The sequence below is a fragment of the Ictidomys tridecemlineatus genome, chromosome 11 (assembly GCF_052094955.1).
Source record: "Ictidomys tridecemlineatus isolate mIctTri1 chromosome 11, mIctTri1.hap1, whole genome shotgun sequence".
NCBI lineage: Eukaryota > Metazoa > Chordata > Mammalia > Rodentia > Sciuridae > Ictidomys > Ictidomys tridecemlineatus.
The window spans coordinates 14,251,284-14,269,524 of NC_135487.1; the positions used below are offsets into that span (position 1 = coordinate 14,251,284).

The 18,241-nt window shown below is 50.9% G+C and overlaps 2 protein-coding genes across 4 annotated transcripts in view; both read right to left on the reverse strand.

Annotated features, from left to right (window-relative positions):
• Nucleotides 1–1,639, reverse strand: part of Rap1gap (RAP1 GTPase activating protein) — a 56,477-nt gene extending 54,838 nt beyond the window's left edge. Inside the window, exon 1 of one of the 2 annotated variants that reach the window (XR_013427566.1) lies at nucleotides 1,514–1,639. The gene's annotated coding sequence lies outside the window, so the exon portion shown is untranslated. The remainder of the gene's footprint in view (nucleotides 1–1,513) is intronic. The other variant, XR_013427565.1, reaches the window with a different exon arrangement.
• A 7,676-nt stretch (nucleotides 1,640–9,315) lies between these two features.
• The window catches only part of Usp48 (ubiquitin specific peptidase 48), a 67,763-nt gene continuing 58,837 nt past the window's right edge, over nucleotides 9,316–18,241 (reverse strand). For both annotated transcript variants that reach the window (XM_005317558.5, XM_021734122.3), the window contains exons 25-28: nucleotides 15,318–15,443; nucleotides 12,850–12,898; nucleotides 10,767–10,793; nucleotides 9,316–9,840 (exon numbers count right to left, since the gene is read on the reverse strand). In XM_005317558.5, the coding sequence (XP_005317615.2) occupies nucleotides 9,818–9,840; nucleotides 10,767–10,793; nucleotides 12,850–12,898; nucleotides 15,318–15,443 (225 nt within the window). In that variant the 3' untranslated portion in view covers nucleotides 9,316–9,817. The remainder of the gene's footprint in view (nucleotides 9,841–10,766; nucleotides 10,794–12,849; nucleotides 12,899–15,317; nucleotides 15,444–18,241) is intronic.

Sequence of the window (18,241 nt, forward strand, 5' to 3'; positions counted from 1 at the left end):
TACCCGCCCCCCAGAAAGCAAAGGGGAACAGGTCACTGTGACCATTCCAGCCATCAGAGACCCTTCTCCACCCTGTGGCTGTGGAGATCCACCTTTGGAACAGGAGTCAGAGAACTGTAACTGTAACGGCAGCAGGTGACTCAGTGAACTCAGCCTCTCTGAGCCTCGGTTTCTCATTTGTGCCACGGAGACCTTGGCCCACACCTTGAAATGCTGCTGTGGATAGGGAAGGTGCCGGCTGCCACCTGAGGACTGATCCTAAACCTGGAATCCTTTCCAAGGCACACCCCTTGCCAAGACGCTTCAACTGCCAGAGGGCCTCTGAGCCAGGCTGAGGTCGTGAAAGGGGAAAGGGGAGACCTAGGGGCCGCGGGTCTGGCCACCACCTCCTCACTGTGCCCGTCTAGGCACCAGATCAGGGATACCTTTGGCCAAAGTTCTTGCTCATTAACTAGGAAACTCAAGGCCACCTCTGCCCCCAGTTTCCTCTACCAAATACCCTCAGGAAGAAGGGTCACCGCCCTCTGGATCCGAGTGTGGGCCCCAGCCTCCCTTGGGAAAGAATTTGTACCCTTCACCTCCCTTCCTCTTGTCTTCCTCGCCTGCTGGCCCCCTGGCCTGCTGGCCACCAGGGGTCTGACCCTCTGACTTTGACAGGGAGGAGAAGGAAGCACAGGGACCCGTGCCAAAGTGCCACGGGAAAGGTGGCTGTCCTTCTTGAACCCACCCCAGGTCTGTGCTCTGACCCCAACAAAGACTCAGTGGTCAAGCACTTGCTGGGGCCAGAACTTCTGGGGGTGGGGCTGGGGGTCAATGACATCCGGAGCTTTGGAGTGGGTGTTTTGAGGTGAATGAGTTTGTTGTATGCGAGGTTTCCTCCTCAAGCCCCAGCATCCCGTGGATGGCATTAATGCGCCTGCAGGGCACGGGGACCGCCCTGTGATTTCCCACTGAGTCCTCAGATTCTGCTGAGCCTGGGAGGCGACGAGGGGGCGCCCGACTGCGTGACGCGTGTGCCCGGCTCGCGGAGGGTCAGACAGGGGGCGGGGAAAATGCGCGCTCTCCCTGGGGGGTGCAAGGACATCGCGGCCCTCTGGGCTCCGGGTCCTTGGACCTGAGGACCCCCACTTCCCTTCACTGAGGACCGAGCGCCTCCCGCAGAGGGGACTCTCCGGCCCGGGCCCTCCCCAGGGAGGGAGGAAACGCGCCCAAATTACCGCAGACCCTCCTCGAAACCCAAGGCGCCCCCGCGGCAGGGAGAGAGGAAGGCAGGACCCCCGGCCACCAGGGCGCAACCCGAGCCCCAGCCGCGGCCCGCGGGCTCTGCCCAGGCCTCTCGCGGCCGCTGTCAAACCCGGCGGCGCCCTCCCCGCGCCCCTCGGGGACCGGGTCCCCACCCGCTCGCCCCCTCCGGTCCAGCCCGCCGCGCAGGGTCCGGCGCTGGCCGAGGGGAGCTCGGGCTACCTCTGTCCCCTTCCCCATCCCGGGACCGCGGCCGGCGCGGCGCACTCACCGCGGGCCTGGGCCGGGGGCGTCCTGGCTCGGCACTCCGGTGCCCGCGGCAGCCGCTGCAGCTCTGCCCGGACGCGGTCGGCGCTCGCCGCCGCCGCCGCAGTTCGGGGAGGGGGACGTCACGTGACCGCGGAGCGCTCCTTCCCCGGCGCCGCTCCCCCCTCACTGCGGAGCCCGAGCCGCGGGCGCGAGAGCGGCGGGAAGGCCCCCACCCTGCCGCGCGCTCCTGGCCGCAGCTCGCGGAGGTGGGCGCTGGGCGCCCCCATCTTACAGGTGGGGAAACTGAGGACCAGACAGCGGTAGGACTCAGCTAGGCAGCGACGGGGCCTGGGTGCCCTGGCCAACAGCCTTTGCTTCAAGGGGACAGGGACAACTTCTGGGGCAAGTGGGGGCGATCCGAGAGGCAGGGGACACGCCTAAGCCCCACGCCTGCTGGGGAGGGTGAGAGGAAGAGACGCGCGGGGTTGGCCGCGCGAGGCTCGCGGCCCGCACGGCCTCGGATCCGCGCGCCTGCTGCGTGTCCTGGCAGAGGCTGCGCACTGACCTGGCCAGCCGGTCCACAGCTCCAGACCTTCTCCGGGCGCGCCTCCGCCCCAGCCTAACCCGGTAACGCGCGCGCGGAGCCTCGCAGAGTGAGCTCTGTTGAGGTGGAGGGGAGGCAGCCGGAGGGAGGTGGCCGCAGCACAAGGTGTGAACCCAAGCAGGAAAGGGCTGCAGAGACCACCCCAGACTGACCTCCGAGGACAAGAGAGGGGAAGAGACCAGCCCAAGGTCACCAGGCAAGTGAGCAGCAACGCAGACACTTGAGCCAGGTCACTCACGGACTCTTCTCTTTGAAGGCCAACAGAGCCAGGGGTTCTGAGCCCACCGACACACACCTCTTCTTTCCTCCACTGAGCTCCCCTCCAAGGCGGAACCCCAGAGGAAGCCAGGAAACACAGCAGCCTCTAAGGCTACAGCTGTGGGGGACACCAGGTAAAAGGGTGTGGCTGGTACCCCTAAGAACACAATCAACTCACAGACCACTCATTTGAGGGGAATCCTTTCGATCTCTGGCTCTTACCCCATTTTTCTAATAACTGGAGAAATAGGCTGTAAGAGGGGAGACAAACCTCCTCCTTATCAACTGTTTCTTATCAGCAGCCAAGCTGACCGGGCCTCCAAGGTCACAAAGCCCAGGAAAGGGAAAGGACACAAGACATGTATTCAGTATATTTATTGAGCATAGGTGGACTAGCCAGAAGTGACTGCCAGTCCCACCTCCCACTCTGTTTTCCCAGCCACAGGGACTGCATTTCATTAAGAAAAAGATCCCAGGTCTTCAGCAATCCTTAGTCAGCTTCTGCAGGATCTGAGACATGCAGGCCCAAGTTCAGTCCTACAGGAGGCAGGGACCAGGGCCATGGTACCTGGCCAAGACTCTCATCCCAAAGGAGAAGAGTTTAGAGGAAAGCAAAGTAGCCTCGTCCCACCTCTCCACAAGCAGGAAAAGCTGACAGGGATCAAGCACTCGCTCCTTCCGGTCTGAATTTCTTGGGGGAAGCGCCTACAGCTATAGATGAAAAACTCTAGCCCAAGGTGCCTCAAACTTCTAGGAACACAGGAGTGGCCTGTGGATGTGTCACCTGTTCAGTGTTCTGGGGCCCGACTCCTGGATTTGCAATGTTGCTGGTGCTGCCAACCCCGGATGGCATTTTGAGTGGTGCTGGTGGAACAAAGCAAGAGGAAGATGCTGAGGCTCTGGAGAGACTCCTGGAGTGTCACCTGCTCACCATGGGCCCACCCCACCCCTGGAGGCCTTTCAAATCCTGCCTAGGAAAGTACAAGGACTACACAGTTGGGTCAAAGCTGAAAAAAGAAGGGAGAAATCGAATGTTGGCCAGTGCCTTCTGGGGATGATGGGTAAGGGACTGCCCCAGACACAACGCTGTGCGGAGCACTGGTCCTGGAGATGAAATCAGTGCTACTTGGGAAATGACAGCAGAATGCCTAGAGATCTTCAGTGGCAGCATGCACTGGCTGGTCACCTGTCTCGGAAGTCAGGCTTCAGGATTCTCTTAAGAACCACGTCTCCACCCATCTTTTTTTTTTGGGGGGGGGGGCACAGAGAGCCCGACTGATCTTTGCATTCATTTCCAAGCTCAACCACAATGCCCCTTCCTCTTCTGTAACTCCTTTCCCAAAATAGGGCTCTTCTCACAAGTTGAGACAGAGACCACGCGCTCCTGAAGTCTCCCAAGGGAGGGAGGCCTGTTGATGGCCCACTGCAGGTCACTGAGCGGAGCCAGAGGTGCCCCACCTGAGCAAGAGGGAGGGGCAGGCTGAGGCAGTGGCAGTGAGTTCAGCCTCACTGGTCCCTTATCCATGCTGGGTTTGAACCAGTAGATTCGAGGGTCCCCAGGGGCCGTAGAGCCTATTAGCATGGGGGGACGCAGCGTGCCGATGCTGACTAGTCCCAGGAACGCAGGCTCCGCTGTGCGGGGCCTATTTCTTTTTATAATGGAAGAACTGTTCAATCACAGCTTTTTCCTCTTTACAAGAAACCTCAACAAGAGCCTTATCATCGCCTGTGTGTCCTGGGGGGCACCATTCTGAGACTGCCAGGGCCCCCGGGGAGGAGGGGGCTGGGAATGGAGCCTGGCATGGAGCCTGGCTACTGAAGGGAAGATTGGACAAAGGCCTCAGAGCTTTGCTTTCTGTCCTATTTCAATCCAAACCACTCAGGGCTGAGCGCTCACGCACGGCTGCCTGCGGGCACAAGCCTCCTCTTTCTCCAACACTTAACACGCTGCAACCCAGGCCCCACCCTTGCCCTCCCGACAGCTGAGAAACGGAAGCTGGCTTCAGACCTCGGACATCTGAGTCGGCTGGAGAAGGGACACAGTTCGTGACACAGTGGTGAACTCCACATGTCAACAGGGCTGTCCGGATGGAGAACCCGACCATGGGAACAAGGCCCTTGGAAATGACTCTCCCTCTCTGCCAGCCATGCCCAGAGGTCAGAGGGGAGAGAAGCTGGGCACGGGCCGTACACTGGAACCCACAGGAGCAAACGCATATCAGTGAGCCCTCCAGGTGTACTGAGAGGCCTTGGGGGGCCTGGGCAGGAAGTGCAGGTGGTGGCCATGGGTGCTTATCCAGGCCTGCCTGAGAAAATTCCTCCCTCCAGAGGCAGGCAAGACGGTGAGTGGGAGTCAGCACCAGGCGCGCCTCCGGCAAAGGCTTAGCCTGTCTGGAAAGGAGATCACCTCGCTGGTGCTTGATCAGTAAGAGGCAGAGAGGCTACGACCCTGGGGGGCCCACCCTTGGGAGTTGGGGTTTTGGGTCACAAGCGCAAACACACCAAGAGGCCCTACCCCCATTTAAAACACAAGGCAAAAAAGTAGAGAGATCCTAGGAAGCTCCCCCAGGGCTTTTCCAGTGGACCCTGTGGGTTCACTCATCGCCCCCCCCAGAACAAACCATGTGACATAGAGGGGAGGGGATGGGCAGCAGCAAATGAGACAGAGTCCAGTGCAACTATGTTAACTCATTTTCTGGGAAGGGCAGTTTTAGGTACAGATAAAATCCAGTCCAGCCCCAAACCTCAACAGCTCCGTCCACCTTCACTATTCTATCCCAACGAGCACCACAGGGGCCTCCCACCAAGAGAAGCAGGAAAAGGCCGCAGGCAGCTGAGCAGATGCCACAGAAGCTCCAGACGTAAACCAGAGGTGACTGGCAGCCTGATAAGCCAAGCCTCAGAGGCGGCGCTGCCTGGAGCTTCCGGAGGGAGCAGGAGTGTGGGAAGAAGGGGACCTGGAGTGATGGAGGACCCACAGCTCCTCCCATGGAGCTTCCACTTGACTTCTGCACATCCCCACTCCCTTGCCGAGAGGACAGAGGCTCAAAGGGGAACAGACTTGTCCAGATCATAAAAGTAGCTGGTTGCTAGCAGCAGCTTGGGGTTTCCTTGGTTACAAAACAAAGGCTGGGGGCAGACACAATTGAGAGTGGCCAAAGTGCAAGGGGCAGTGTTCCAATCCAGCCAGGGGCTGCTGAGGCCTAGGGCTTCCCTGGAGTGTCCCCACCTCCTATAGCCCAGGGCCCTCCTGGCTTAGCAGCACTACAAGCCACTCTGCTGGTGCCCCACCCCCACCCAGCAGCAGGGTCACTTCACAGGCCCTGGCCTACAAAGTCTTAGCCCTTAAAAGCAGATTTTCCCCCTTTCCTTTTTTGAGCATGTTGGGAGGCAGATGATGTCCTTTGTTTGCGATTAACACAGTATTTATGCTGGACAAGCTCTTAGGGGAATTCGGGCAGCCTCCTGTGCCAGTGTGGTGTGAGCAAGGCCAAGGAGCTATCCGGGTTGTGGGGTGAGAGCCGGCAGGAGCAGGCACCTAGGCAGGAACCTTGGTTTCACCTCCATCGCATGACATAGCAAAGACTTGGTCCAGGTCCCAATTCTAAAAGCAGACCTATGTCACCTCAAGTTCATACAATGCCTGGCAACCTCTTCTTTCCTAAAATTTAGTGGCGCTCAGAAGAGGAACTTAGGAAGTACGTGGCACGGCTGGCAGTGTGCACACCGACCTGACAGAACTGGTTCTGAGGTGTGCTTGTTGGGGGAGGGGAAGCACATAGGAAAGACCTGTTCAGAGCCCTCTGCTCCTGGACAGTGTGATTCACTAAGCCACATCTCAACAGTGAAAATCTCAAGACAGGAAGTAGCATCTGGCCGGTCCCTGGCCTGGTCTTCTGCATTGCTTTTTGCTGCCCCCGAGGCTAGAGGCATCTGCTCCTGATTTCTTGTAATAAAAAAAAACCTGAAGGTGCCCGCAGAGAAAACTCTCTCACTAAAGGCATAAATCTTCAACAAACATTCTAACCGCGTTTTGAATACCTGGACAGGATCCCGCACGAAAACAGGGACTGAAGCTGTTGGCCACTGTCCTTTGTTTTATGTGGGCCACAGGGAAAGTTCTAAACAACAGGAAGACTGAACTCTGCCCACCATCCCCAGCTGAAGGGCTCCAGTGCAGTCCAGCAGTAGGCCGTGGGAGAGGGGCTAGGGACGTCGTGGGCTGTGGCTCAAGGCCTCTTTATACAGACTTGCAGGGGGAAAGAAGGGTCCCACATTTCTGAAGAAATGTCTAATTGCAAAGAAAAAAAAAAACATTTTAAACCAACAATATTGATTACTGCTTAATCCTTGGTGTAGGAGGCAGTGATTGCTACCTGTTCTAGTAACTTCTCTTGGTTACAAGATAAATGGCTAACTGACCTGGAACAGAGGTGACACAATTTTTAACACTCTTTTCAACACCTCCTAAATGTTGTGCTTGCTGTTCGAAGATCTGGTGGACCCTCAGTCCAAGGGACTCCATTGCTGGCCTGGAGGAGTCACCCAGTTTGGGTCATGTCCAATGGAGAGGTGTGCTTTTGGTCTCTGGGCTGGGCTGTCCCGGGCACAGAACTGCTGCTCAGTGAACTAGTTGTTCAAATTAGTTACTACTATTCTGCAAATGTTAATTTGGAACTTAATGAATAAGGGCTCCAATAATGTCGAGGCCAACATTCTGCCCATCAGTGTGGCAGAAGGAAGGGGCAGGGGTAGCTGCAGGCCCAAGGGCGAGATCCTTAAGATGAAAGTGACACTTCTCTGGGCTGGGGATGTGGCTCAAGCGGTAGCATGCTCACCTGGCATGCGTGCGGCCCGGGTTCGATCCTCAGCACCACATACCAACAAAGATGTTGTGTCCGCCGAGAACTAAAAAATAAATATTAAAAATTTTCTCTCTCCCCTCTTCACTATCTTTAAAAAAAAAAAAAAGTGACACTTCTCATTGGCCTGCACCCTGTTCTCAGTGCCCCGAACACTGAACAGGCTGAGCACTCATGTGACCCTCCTCCCTCAAGCCTGTGACAGGAAAGACAGGCTTCCCTGTTCAGTTTGCTTTAACAGTTTGTTTAGACAGATAAGTCATCCCTTGGGTATTTAAAACAGGTTATTCAATCTGAGTATTAGTTTCTAACATTAAGCAGGATCTGATTGAGCAGATTCTTGACTTCACAAACTGAGCAAGTGGCCATCTGACAGGACTGAGACTGTGTGCAGGGTGATGACTGCATAGAAATAGACACTCTCATGGCGTGTTACTTTGGCAGAAGTTAATTCTAAACAACAAGGCTCCTAAACACAGACATTCCCCCAGGAAGGAAAGATGCCCAAATTGTAAGCCACCATCAAATAGTGGCAACAACTTGTGCAGCACAGGTTGTTGTACACGTCCTCCTGGGATTAAATGGTCAGAAACGTGGAGGGGAACCTTGAGCCCCCAGTTGCTGTTGTGGGGCCTGATCTGACATGCAAGCAGATTGGCTTCAGATTATCACCTCGAGGAGACACTCCTGGAGCATCACCAGCTCACTCTGCACTGAGGCCACCTGCACCTCCGGGGCAGAGTTGATCAAGTGCAAGAGACCAGGGAGCAGCCCAAAGGCAGTCTGCGCACCATGCGTGAAAGAAAAGCAAGCAAAACATCTTAAGGGAAAAAACTAAAAACTGGTATCAACATCAAATTCGGAAAAATTGGTTTCTAGGGTGCTGACCCGTCCATGTTGGTCCCCAAATGAACCTCCCTTGCTCATGCTAGGTGAATGCTCTACCACTGAGTGACACCCCAGCCCCCAAACAAGCTTTTCTGTAAAGAAAAGCAAGCCACTCCACCAAGCACTACTGACCTTCAGCCCAATTTACCTCGGGGAAGAATACATTTCTTTGTTATGACTTCTAGGCACCAGCTTCACTTATTTGGAGCCAAATAAAAGACTGAGACCTAAAAACCAGGATTAGCTATGCACAGGCTCAACCTCAATCCTGCCCAGAGGCCCTCTGCGCTGTCCCAGGATGGGTGCTGAGGGAGCTGCACAGGGCTCCCGCACCCCACTGGCTCATTAAGCACCCCCGCCTTCTGGGGGCACAGACTGAACACACTGCACACACAGAGGGGAACACCAAGCCCTGATTCCACCAACCCCGTAATTACCCTCGTGAAAAGCTCTTCACATGGATGCTGCTCAGGATTGGTACTCAAGCTGAAATCTGCCTCCCCATCCATTATTTAAATTCTGATTTTCAACATAGGGGAAGGCGGGGAAGGGGGAGTAGGGAGAGGCCTGGCACAAACTTGAGGCCAAAAAATGCAAGAGACCTGCGTCAGCAACTCAGCCACAAACACACACACAATCACACATACATACAGAGAGAAAACTTTTTTTTTAAAGAAACAAACTCTAGTCTGAGGTTTCATCTAAAAATTCATCATTCTTCAGTATATTGCTTTGATTATTTGTCGCTAGTCACAATAATTCTGAGTTGGATAAAACAGGACACCCCATCTACACTCTCATTTGTTTTGCCTTTGCTCAAAGTGACTTACAAAGATCCTTTCAGGGTGTTTCAGGAGAACGCTTCGAGAAACAGCAGACTTGGAGAAGAACATATTTTCTAAGAACCTGTGTTACCAAATGTACTTCAGTTCAACTTACTCTTCTGATAAGGTGGTGGCAAGGAATATCTGACTTTCCACTTGGGAGTAACAGCAGTGCTGGAGGAAGCTGCCACTGCCCGGAAGAACCCTTCTCCTTGCTTTCTGAAATGCACTAAGGCAAAAAGCCCCCGAGGCCAACAGACAGTCCCTTGCTCACTGCAGGCCACATGCAACTGCCTCTACTTGACCAACACTGGGAAAGACCACCAGCTGGTGGGCTTGCGCTGGCCAGAGGGGCGTCTAAATCTGAAGACACTTCTCCACAATGACGGCAACTTCTTCACTTTCATGCTTTATTCAAAGTATGATAGGAGTCAAAGACAGGTATTGGTAAGCAGGTTACGTCTCTAAAGAATCACTTGAGCAGAATGTTGTCCCATCTACTGTGACACAAATCCTTTCTGGACCAGCGCATCTGTATGGAACTTGAGCAAGAAGTAGAAGAGAACTTCATTCCCGCCTTGACTACAGATCTCCTTTGTAAACATGATTTACTGTTACGGCTACTAAACTTGTTCAGTCTTTACTCACCCCTCCCTGCCACCACCCCCCTTAAATATAAAATTTGAAACATTTCCTTTAAGTTTGATGTCCATCAGTGCAATCTGCTTTATTTGACATAAGGCATTTGGGACAGTCGCTTTTAGATGGATTTTGCCTTTTGGAAGAGTCATGTAATGGTTTAATCCTTAAATCCACCTTTTCTTTAATGCCCTACAGTCAAATTCCTCTTCCCCTCTGGTCATTTCTTGGTGTCTGCAAGTGTTCAAAGATTAATGTCCAAGTAGACCAGTACCTGAGGAAAGAAACACATTTGCAGGTATAGCTGTGACCAAGACACCGAGTTCATGTAGTCCCGCTGCCAAGAACGCATCAACAGTGAACTTCCAACTTAATAAGAACATGGCTTGGCACTGAAGGCTAAGAAAAGTTATCAGTAGACTTTTGGGCAAATCCTAGTTCTGTGGAAAGCCCTGTTTCCTACGTGTATCTTCATACAAGTTCATCAGATTTTACTGAAGCTTTCATTTATTTTATGGTCATTTATCCTAAAGAAAATTTTTTGCTTGGACCACCACAAGTTCCTCTGTAGTGATAACAGGGACACAATAAAGCTACATGGAGAGCAGGTTTTCAACCTAGGCCAAGAGTTCACCAAAGAGCCCCTGGAACAGATTTAAACTTATTTCTTGGTAAAACATGCTCTGGACCTCTAGAGTGGCAGGCAAAGAATCAACATGGCAACAGTTAAATCTGTAAACGTCAAGCGTCTGTATTTGATGCATTTGTCAGTATTATGGGTGCACAACTACGGTGGCCAAGGTGCAGGAGGAGACACAACCCAGCCAATGCCTGAACTCTGCATGGAATAAAGCAGCCTTTCTGCTGGGGCTGACCTCGCTCAGCAAGCTCTAGTACCTCTCTACTCTGAACCGTCCTGCTCTAAGATGGGATTAACAGAAGGAGTGGGGGAAATACCACCAGGTCGCTCCTGACTTCCCACCAAGGCACAGGGGACTGAGTGCAGGTGGGGGAAGCCAGAGCACTCAGGCCATGTCTGAGGCTAAGAAGCCGGAATAAAAATGCTTTTAACTAAAATTAATTCCAGTCATGAGACTAGACTTGGATTAAATTTTAAAATCAAATTATAGCCTTCACTTTAATAGAAAATTACAGTCTGACTCTGACATTCATGCACAAAACATGACAAATGTAACTTACCTTTAAACCCTTCTTCTGGCATACAAACTGGAGAGGGGAAAAAAAAGAATTCCAAAGTGAAACGACTGTCGTGTCAGATAGCAACAAGATGATTTCAACGCCTCAAGATGAAAAGTCTAAAATAACTTTTAATCACCTCAGTCACCTGCAAATGACTGCTTCAGAACTTATGGATGACACTCATCTGATGGTGATCTTTCTGTTTTTATTTTTTGCAAATCAATACACATGCACTATTTTAAAAGTCAAACACTAGTAGAAGTCAGGGTCCCATTCTGGAGGACTCAGTGAGTGGCCTGGGAAGACCATGACTGACTCCCTGGGAGCTATGTCTCACACTCCCCCCCCCCCGCCCCACTCCCCAGTTCTAGAAGCCACTGTCGACTCCTGTAGCGTGTTCTGGCATTGAGCCTCCTTGTTTCTAAACAACTGCTTTATATTGTTATTTCATATAACATCTGAATCTTCTTCAAAGGGGAAAAAAAATTAGCCCTTCTACCGCCTCTCACGCCCACCCAGCCTGCTGACAGTGGCGCTCCCTGCGCAGCCAGCCTCAATGCGGAGGTCATTTCTGAGTTGAAGCCTTGGTGTTCTAATTGTCTGGTTCTCTGTGTGGCTGTCTTTCTGGGCCTGCTAACCCCGGCACCATTCCTGTATTTTATTTTATCGACTGTTTTTTTTTTTTTTTTTTTTTTTTTAATTTTTGGGCAGTGCAGGTATGGACCCAGGACCTCAAGCATGATAGGCAAGTGCCCTGCTACTGGGCCATACTCCCAAGCCAAGTTGAATGTAAATTCTGAAAAGATCCAGAAGTCTCTTCGAGGCTGTCACTACCACCTGTCTTTTCTAGTGGATACCCTTTGCCCCAAGTGCATGTCCCATCCCAACCCCATATGCCAGGCTGGGGGCCCTCACTGCCTGCTGCAGAACAACTCTTCCAGAATATCTTCTAGTTGGGTCCACGTGACACTTCCACTGTCAAATTTCTCCTTCTTGTTTTTTTCTTTGTTGTACTGGGATTGAACTCAGGGGCAGTTCACTACTGAGCCCCACCCCCAGTCTTATTTTGTATTTTACTTAGAGACAGAGTTTGAGTTGCTTAACCCCTAACTTTTGCTGAGGCTGGCTCTGAACTCACATTCCTCCTGCCGTACTGGGATTGTAGGCATATGCCACCATACCTGGCCTCAAATTCCTTCTCGTTTAATTCTTTTCTGTTCTCGAATGACTCTTTTAATATTCAGGGCCCAGTGGGTTTCTGCTCATTTTCTTTATATTATTTGTAGGCGAGTTTTAAGCTTTCTCATGCTCCCTGAACTAGTTCCTTTTTTGGCTGGCTGACATCTCTTGGCTCCAGCTCTGAGTCTTCCACTGCCTGGTGGCCACTTCTATCTGCTGCAGATGGAGTTACTGTAAAAGTGCCTGAGGCTATGCTGGGGGGACACCGGTGGGCGCCACTAGCAGATGCCCTGGAGATGAACCAGCTTTTTACCTCTGAAGGGTCTGTCCTTGAATTGGGCAGCTCCCCTGGAGGGAAAGCCCCTGGCCTCCTTGCAGAGGCAGGAGATGGACTGCTGGCATGAGAGCAGAGCAGGGCTTGGCCTGCAGCTGGCTGCAGAAGACAATGTTCCCACTTTCTAAGCTTTATTTCTTCAAAATGCAGAAACTCAAACTCCAGATTGAGGTACAGGTGGGGCAGGGGCAGTGACAGCTACTTGAAGGGAGGGTGATAAGAGTGTGTGTGGGGAAGGGTCTGTTGCACTTCTGCTCATACTTTTCCAACCCCTCCCCCTCCGGGGCACCTGTCTGGTCACCTGTTGGGCACCTGCTGGCTCACGCATACTATGGTATGGTTCCTCGGGTTTGCTGGATGACTCCTCTTCCTTGTGCTTTCCACATTTGTGGACACACTTTTTTTTTCCCTTTCTACCATCAATTAAAACTAATAGTGTACAATTCTACCATAAAAACACGTGGAAACTTTTTTCAAAGTAAAAAGCCAAAGCATTGTGCACTAGAGCTTTGGCAACCGGGGTCCCAGCCCCTGACCTTCACCAAGACTCCTCAAAGGACTCGTCTTTACCTTGCATGACATCATCCATTGCAGCATAATCTGCAATTGGTTCATCCGCCTGGAAAACAAAGGAGACAACTGAGAGCTGCAGGGGGTGGGGGTGCAACACACCCATGTCCTGGGATCCAGACGCCTGCCCTGCAGGCTGCAAAAATGGTGAACATAGATAAACTGTCCAGGAGACAGTGCACCTCAAGTCACAGCCAGCGATGGCCTGCTAACTGTGGGTTGAGACTTGTCACCTCAAAGTAGTGTATTGTTGGGCAGGGGTTGGTGCTGTTTTCTCACTCCCAAAACAACTCTGGAGGTAGAAAGGTCTAAATGTCCAGGTGCCCTGAGGTTACTAAAAACCATTGTAATCGTCATGAGTTAAGACCCCTGTGGTGGCACTAAGACTTAGGGAGAAATAAAAAGTTACAAGCGTCCTCTCAAAATACCAATTAGGGTATGATGACATTTTTTCCTCCTCTTTACCATCAAGAACAAAATTCTGACTTCTGTATTAAGGCAGAGCCCACAATGATGTCAAGCTGAGAATGAGATTAGCTCTAAGGGCAAAGAGGCCAATGACCAGTACAGTCTCCAGCTGCCCGCCTGCAAGCATTGACCCTCCATAAAAGGGGTTGTTAGAAGTCTATGCAAGAGCATTAGGATTCCCCAACCTAACAGGTTCTCAACACCATTCCACAGATTGTACAGCAAACAGTACGCTGGGGGAGTTGTGGGGGTCAGGAGTGAGCACAGGTGGGCGTCATCCTGCCAGGGCTAACCTATCACATCAGAATTGAGATCTGGGTACAAAAAGCACCTGAGAACTCATTCTACATGTGTTAACGTGTCATTTGATACAGAGAAGGTCCTCTTAGCCACCAAGAAACAAGAAGAAAAGGGAAGCCACAAAATAAGTCCCTTGGGGAGGGGAGACGGGACCAGTGAGGGCTCAGAGGCCCCTGCAGTCTCAAATATCTCCAAGATCCGCTGAATGCAAAGCCATGCCCAGAACAAGAATCCCATAAGGCCACTTGGGCTTCTGAGCCAGACACGTGTGCCTCCATGTGTTGCCTAAGCTTAACCAGATGGCACCAGGTGAGCCCCATTATCTAAAATACACAACACCCACAAACTCAGAACTTCTGGGCCATGACACAATTCCTGCCACAAGTGAAAAATCTCAATACCTGACATCATATGATGGGTTGGGGTGAAAACACAGATGCACAATACCATTACATTAAATCAGCTCCTAGTATAACATACAAATAAATCATAAATGAACTTAATGTTTAGACATATGTATGTGCAAATATTTGAGTATTTGAAGGGAAAAACAAACAAAATACAGAAAATCCCTGAAATCCAAGCAACTTCTGGTCCCAAGAGATTCAGATAAGGGATCCTCAACTTGTTCTCTGGAAACAAAATCAGAGGGGTTGGGTTCACAGAATGGTTGTCGATCTGTGAACCCAGAAGGCAGGTGAAAGGTCAGGGAGAAGGATGAATGCAAATATTATGTTACACAAAAATTATACAAGCCCCTCCTGTCTTCAATGAGGTTTTCAATATTTTTCTTAAAAATGATAGATTTTAGGGCTAGGATGTGGCTCAAGTGGTAGCGTGCTCGCCTGGCATGTGTGCAGCCTGGGTTCAATCCTCAGCACCACATACAGAAAAAGATGTTGTGTCCGCTAAAAACTAAAAAATATTAAAAAAAAACTCTCTCAAAAAAAATTATTTAAAAAAATGATAGATTTTAAAGTATTACCATCCACATGATCACATTATCTGTTCTTTATCCTATCTGTAGGGGACTGAAGGCCAGCATAGGTTATAGGCAGTGGCACAAATTTTTTTTCTATTGCTGTTAAACTCTCCAGCTAGTCAAAACAGTTGTGTGTTGGGGTGCATGTGGGAGGTTTCAGACACAGACAGACACGGCCCACAGAAACTCAGTGACCAGAGACCCAGTAGCCCAGTGGGCCCAGCAGAAGGCACAGTATGGCTGCCCATGGGGCTGACAGTCAGCCCTTAGTGCTCGAAGGGCACAAAGCTTTCTCCCTCCCTCCCAGTCAGAGGGGATGAGCTACACCTGGAGGAGGAAGCCCAAGGCCATAGGAAATGAGGGACAGGAAGGCCAACGTACAGCCTGTGTGGGGGGAGCCAGGAGGGGCTTATGGTATGGGCAGGGGCTGTGGAGACACCACTACTGTGACATCCAAAAATAAGACAAGACAATGCCCCACGCCCCCCCCACTCCCAGGAGGCACAAGACGGCTTTAACCACCATCACATGTGTCCTTTAAACCACAGCTCCTGGGGCTGGGGTTGTGGCTCAGTGGTTAAGAGATGGCCCACGCGTGAGGCACTGGGTTCGATTCTCAGCACCAAATAAATAAAGACATTATGTCCATCTACAACTAAAATAAATAAATAAATGAAAAAAACGCCCAGAGCTCCTTGGTTGTAGAGCTGTTACCTACCTTTAATAAAATCACAGACTCAGGAATGACACCAAGGGTCCCCAGGGTGGCACAGTCGTCACTTAAAACCTTTCCATCGATTGACAAATTCTGGTCAAAAGGAGCAACTGAAAATGCGTGCATGATCTGTGTCAACATAGAAGAAACAAAGTCTGAATAAAGCAAAACACAGAGCCCACATCTACTGTGAATAAATGAAGCACAGATTCTAAAGTTACAATTGAAAAGGCTGCAGAGTCCCAAAGACCCAGTTGTGGGCAGCCAGCCCGCTGCTACTCTCCTGCTGAGCCCAGGAACCCCTCCAAGGCCAGGAGCAGCCTCGCAGGCCCAGGAGGAAGATGGGGAACAGTCGCACACCCGGACCCTTTGGTTCTTCCTGGACCTTACTGCTCCTGGAGGCTGGGGACACAGACCTAGTGAGGTGAAGGAGGGCTGGGGGCTGTGGACACTGCTGCCCAGCGCTCTGGCTATGGGCATGGGCTGGGTTGTCACTGTCCTCCTGCCATGCTAGGCCCCACATCACTGCCCCAACAAGTCAAGTCCAAGTTCTTCCTTAAAACCATCTGTAAATTTCCCAGCAACCTGTTTGGATTTTTCTCCCTTCTGTTTGTACTTCTTCAGCAACAGACTGGTGACAAAGTCAGCCCTGGGACTATCAGACATTCTTAGGCTAAGTCATGTCTCTAGGACCCAAAACATGAATTCCTTGAAGGCAGGGGCCATATATGACCCACCCCAACTCTGGCCGAGTGTTAAAATAAATTCTGAATGACTTAAGCATAAAGGGTTTTTTAAAACTTGCAAAACCAAGTCCAGCACAGCACAGCCCGTGAGCTTCTCTAGCATATCAATGGTGACCACAAGTTGCTGTGTGGAGGGTAGGGGGGGTGGACACAGAACAGGGATTGAACTGAGCCACATCCCCAGCTCTAGTTGCTTAGCACCTCGTTTTTGCTGAGGCTGGCTTTGAACTTGCAATCTTGCTCCCTCCTCCACCTGAACTGCTGGGATTACAGGTGAGTGCCACTGTGCCTGGCTCAGAAGTTCTATTAATAATGGCACACACATAAGAACAGGCAGCACAAGCCAGTCTTCTCCCAGCTGTTGGGCCACAGTCTTATCTGGACTTCTCCAGAGACTGAGCCCCTGAAAGTCACACAGGGACCCGTAGCTACAATGCCAAGTGCATGGCATCAAAGACCTTCATGAGCAATAAGCCTGTTTCTACTGTGCAAGAAGCACTGAGTGGACAGCTTCACCAAGCCAGGCCTGCAGTCGACATAGGGCACTCGAGGAGAGCCGTGGAGACCCAAGCAGAGCTACCAAGGAGATGTGCAAAAGGCCATCTTAGTGTGGGGAGGGTGACAGCCACTGCAATGCAGGGATGCTCTTCTCTCCCCCAGTGCCTCAGGTCTGTACGTCACCCTGTGAGACCAAGGCTCCCCAGACCCAAGGCACTAGTACAGAGGGGCTCCGCCCATGCTTAGTGTTCTGAGGACATGGACAAGAATGTTTAATGCACTCAGCAGTGAACCAGCACTGCCCCAGTCCCAAGGAAGTACAGGATGAAACCTGGAGGCTTGACCACTGGGCTAGATCCCCAGCCCTTTTATTTTTTGAGACAGGGTCTTGCTAAGTCGCTAAGACTGCATTTGAACCTGAGATCTTCTTGCCTCAGACTCAAGAGCCACTGGGATTACACGCGTGCCCCACTGTGCCCAGCTAATGCTCCTCTTCTTTAACCAGAGGAAAACCACTCGCTGAAGAATAAAATAAGGAAACATGATGCTCGTGGTATAGCTCATTGGTAGAGCACAGGCCTAGCAAGTGTTTGATTGTGGATTTGATCCCCAGGCTCCACAAAAACAAAATAATGCAATAAAACACTGAGCACCTTCTCAGGAAGGGAACTAATTATACTTCATTTAGTTTACATTACAGACAGGTTGTGGGCAAATTAGTAATTAGGGTAAATCAACTAATTGTTTTTAGTGCATATATATAAGATTAAACATTTAGTTTGCAAAGAACTTTTTGTGTGTGAAACAAGAAAAAGTAATATTTATTGCTTTGCTAGCAAAGGAGAAACAGGTTTTTTAAAGAGAGAATTCGAAGGCTACGCTCCACGTGTTCTATGAGTTGTAATTCACTTGTTAATTTGGGAGATAGTCATTAGGGGTTGTCATCATATTAGTTAACAGGATGAAGCACAGTATTCCCAAAGGAGAGTTCTATCAAACACTTAAAAATGAGAACTGTGGATGTAGCTCAGTGCAGAGTCTCTGCTTAGCAAACTGAAGGCATTGGGTTCCATTTGTAGTGTTGCAAGAAAACTAAATATAATTTAAAAAGGAATTATATCCTTCTTTTTGGTACCGGGGATTAAACACAGGGGCACTTAAGCAATCCCCTACATCCCAGGAAAGGTCTTAACAAATTGCTTAGGATCTCGTTGCTGAGACAGGCTTTAGATTGCGACCCTCCTGCCTCAGCCTCCTGAGTTGCTAGGATCACGGGTGTGCGTCACTGTGCCCAACAAATCACATCCCACTGTTCTCTTTCAGTTCTGATTCACAGCAATCCTGGGTGTGAGAGGAAATCAAAAAGAGCTGCTGCAGAGGAAGCACCCAAGGAAAGCACGTCTGGGGTTTTAATCTCAATAGCTGCTGCCTTCCACAGCTCATCAGACCAGGTACCATGCTCCTGCTCCCAGGAGTGGTTATTTCTGTTGGCTTCTGATTTATTCTTCAAAAATAGCAGTCCACAATAAGAACAGCACAGGCTTTTAAAACGTCCTTATCCACAGGGGCCCTTTTTGTAATTGAAAGGTTCTGAATGTTCGAGGTTTACCGCTGACATCCAGAGAGCAGGCAAGGGAAACAAGCCCGCTCAGATGTGAAGGGCACAATCACAGAGTCAAGATC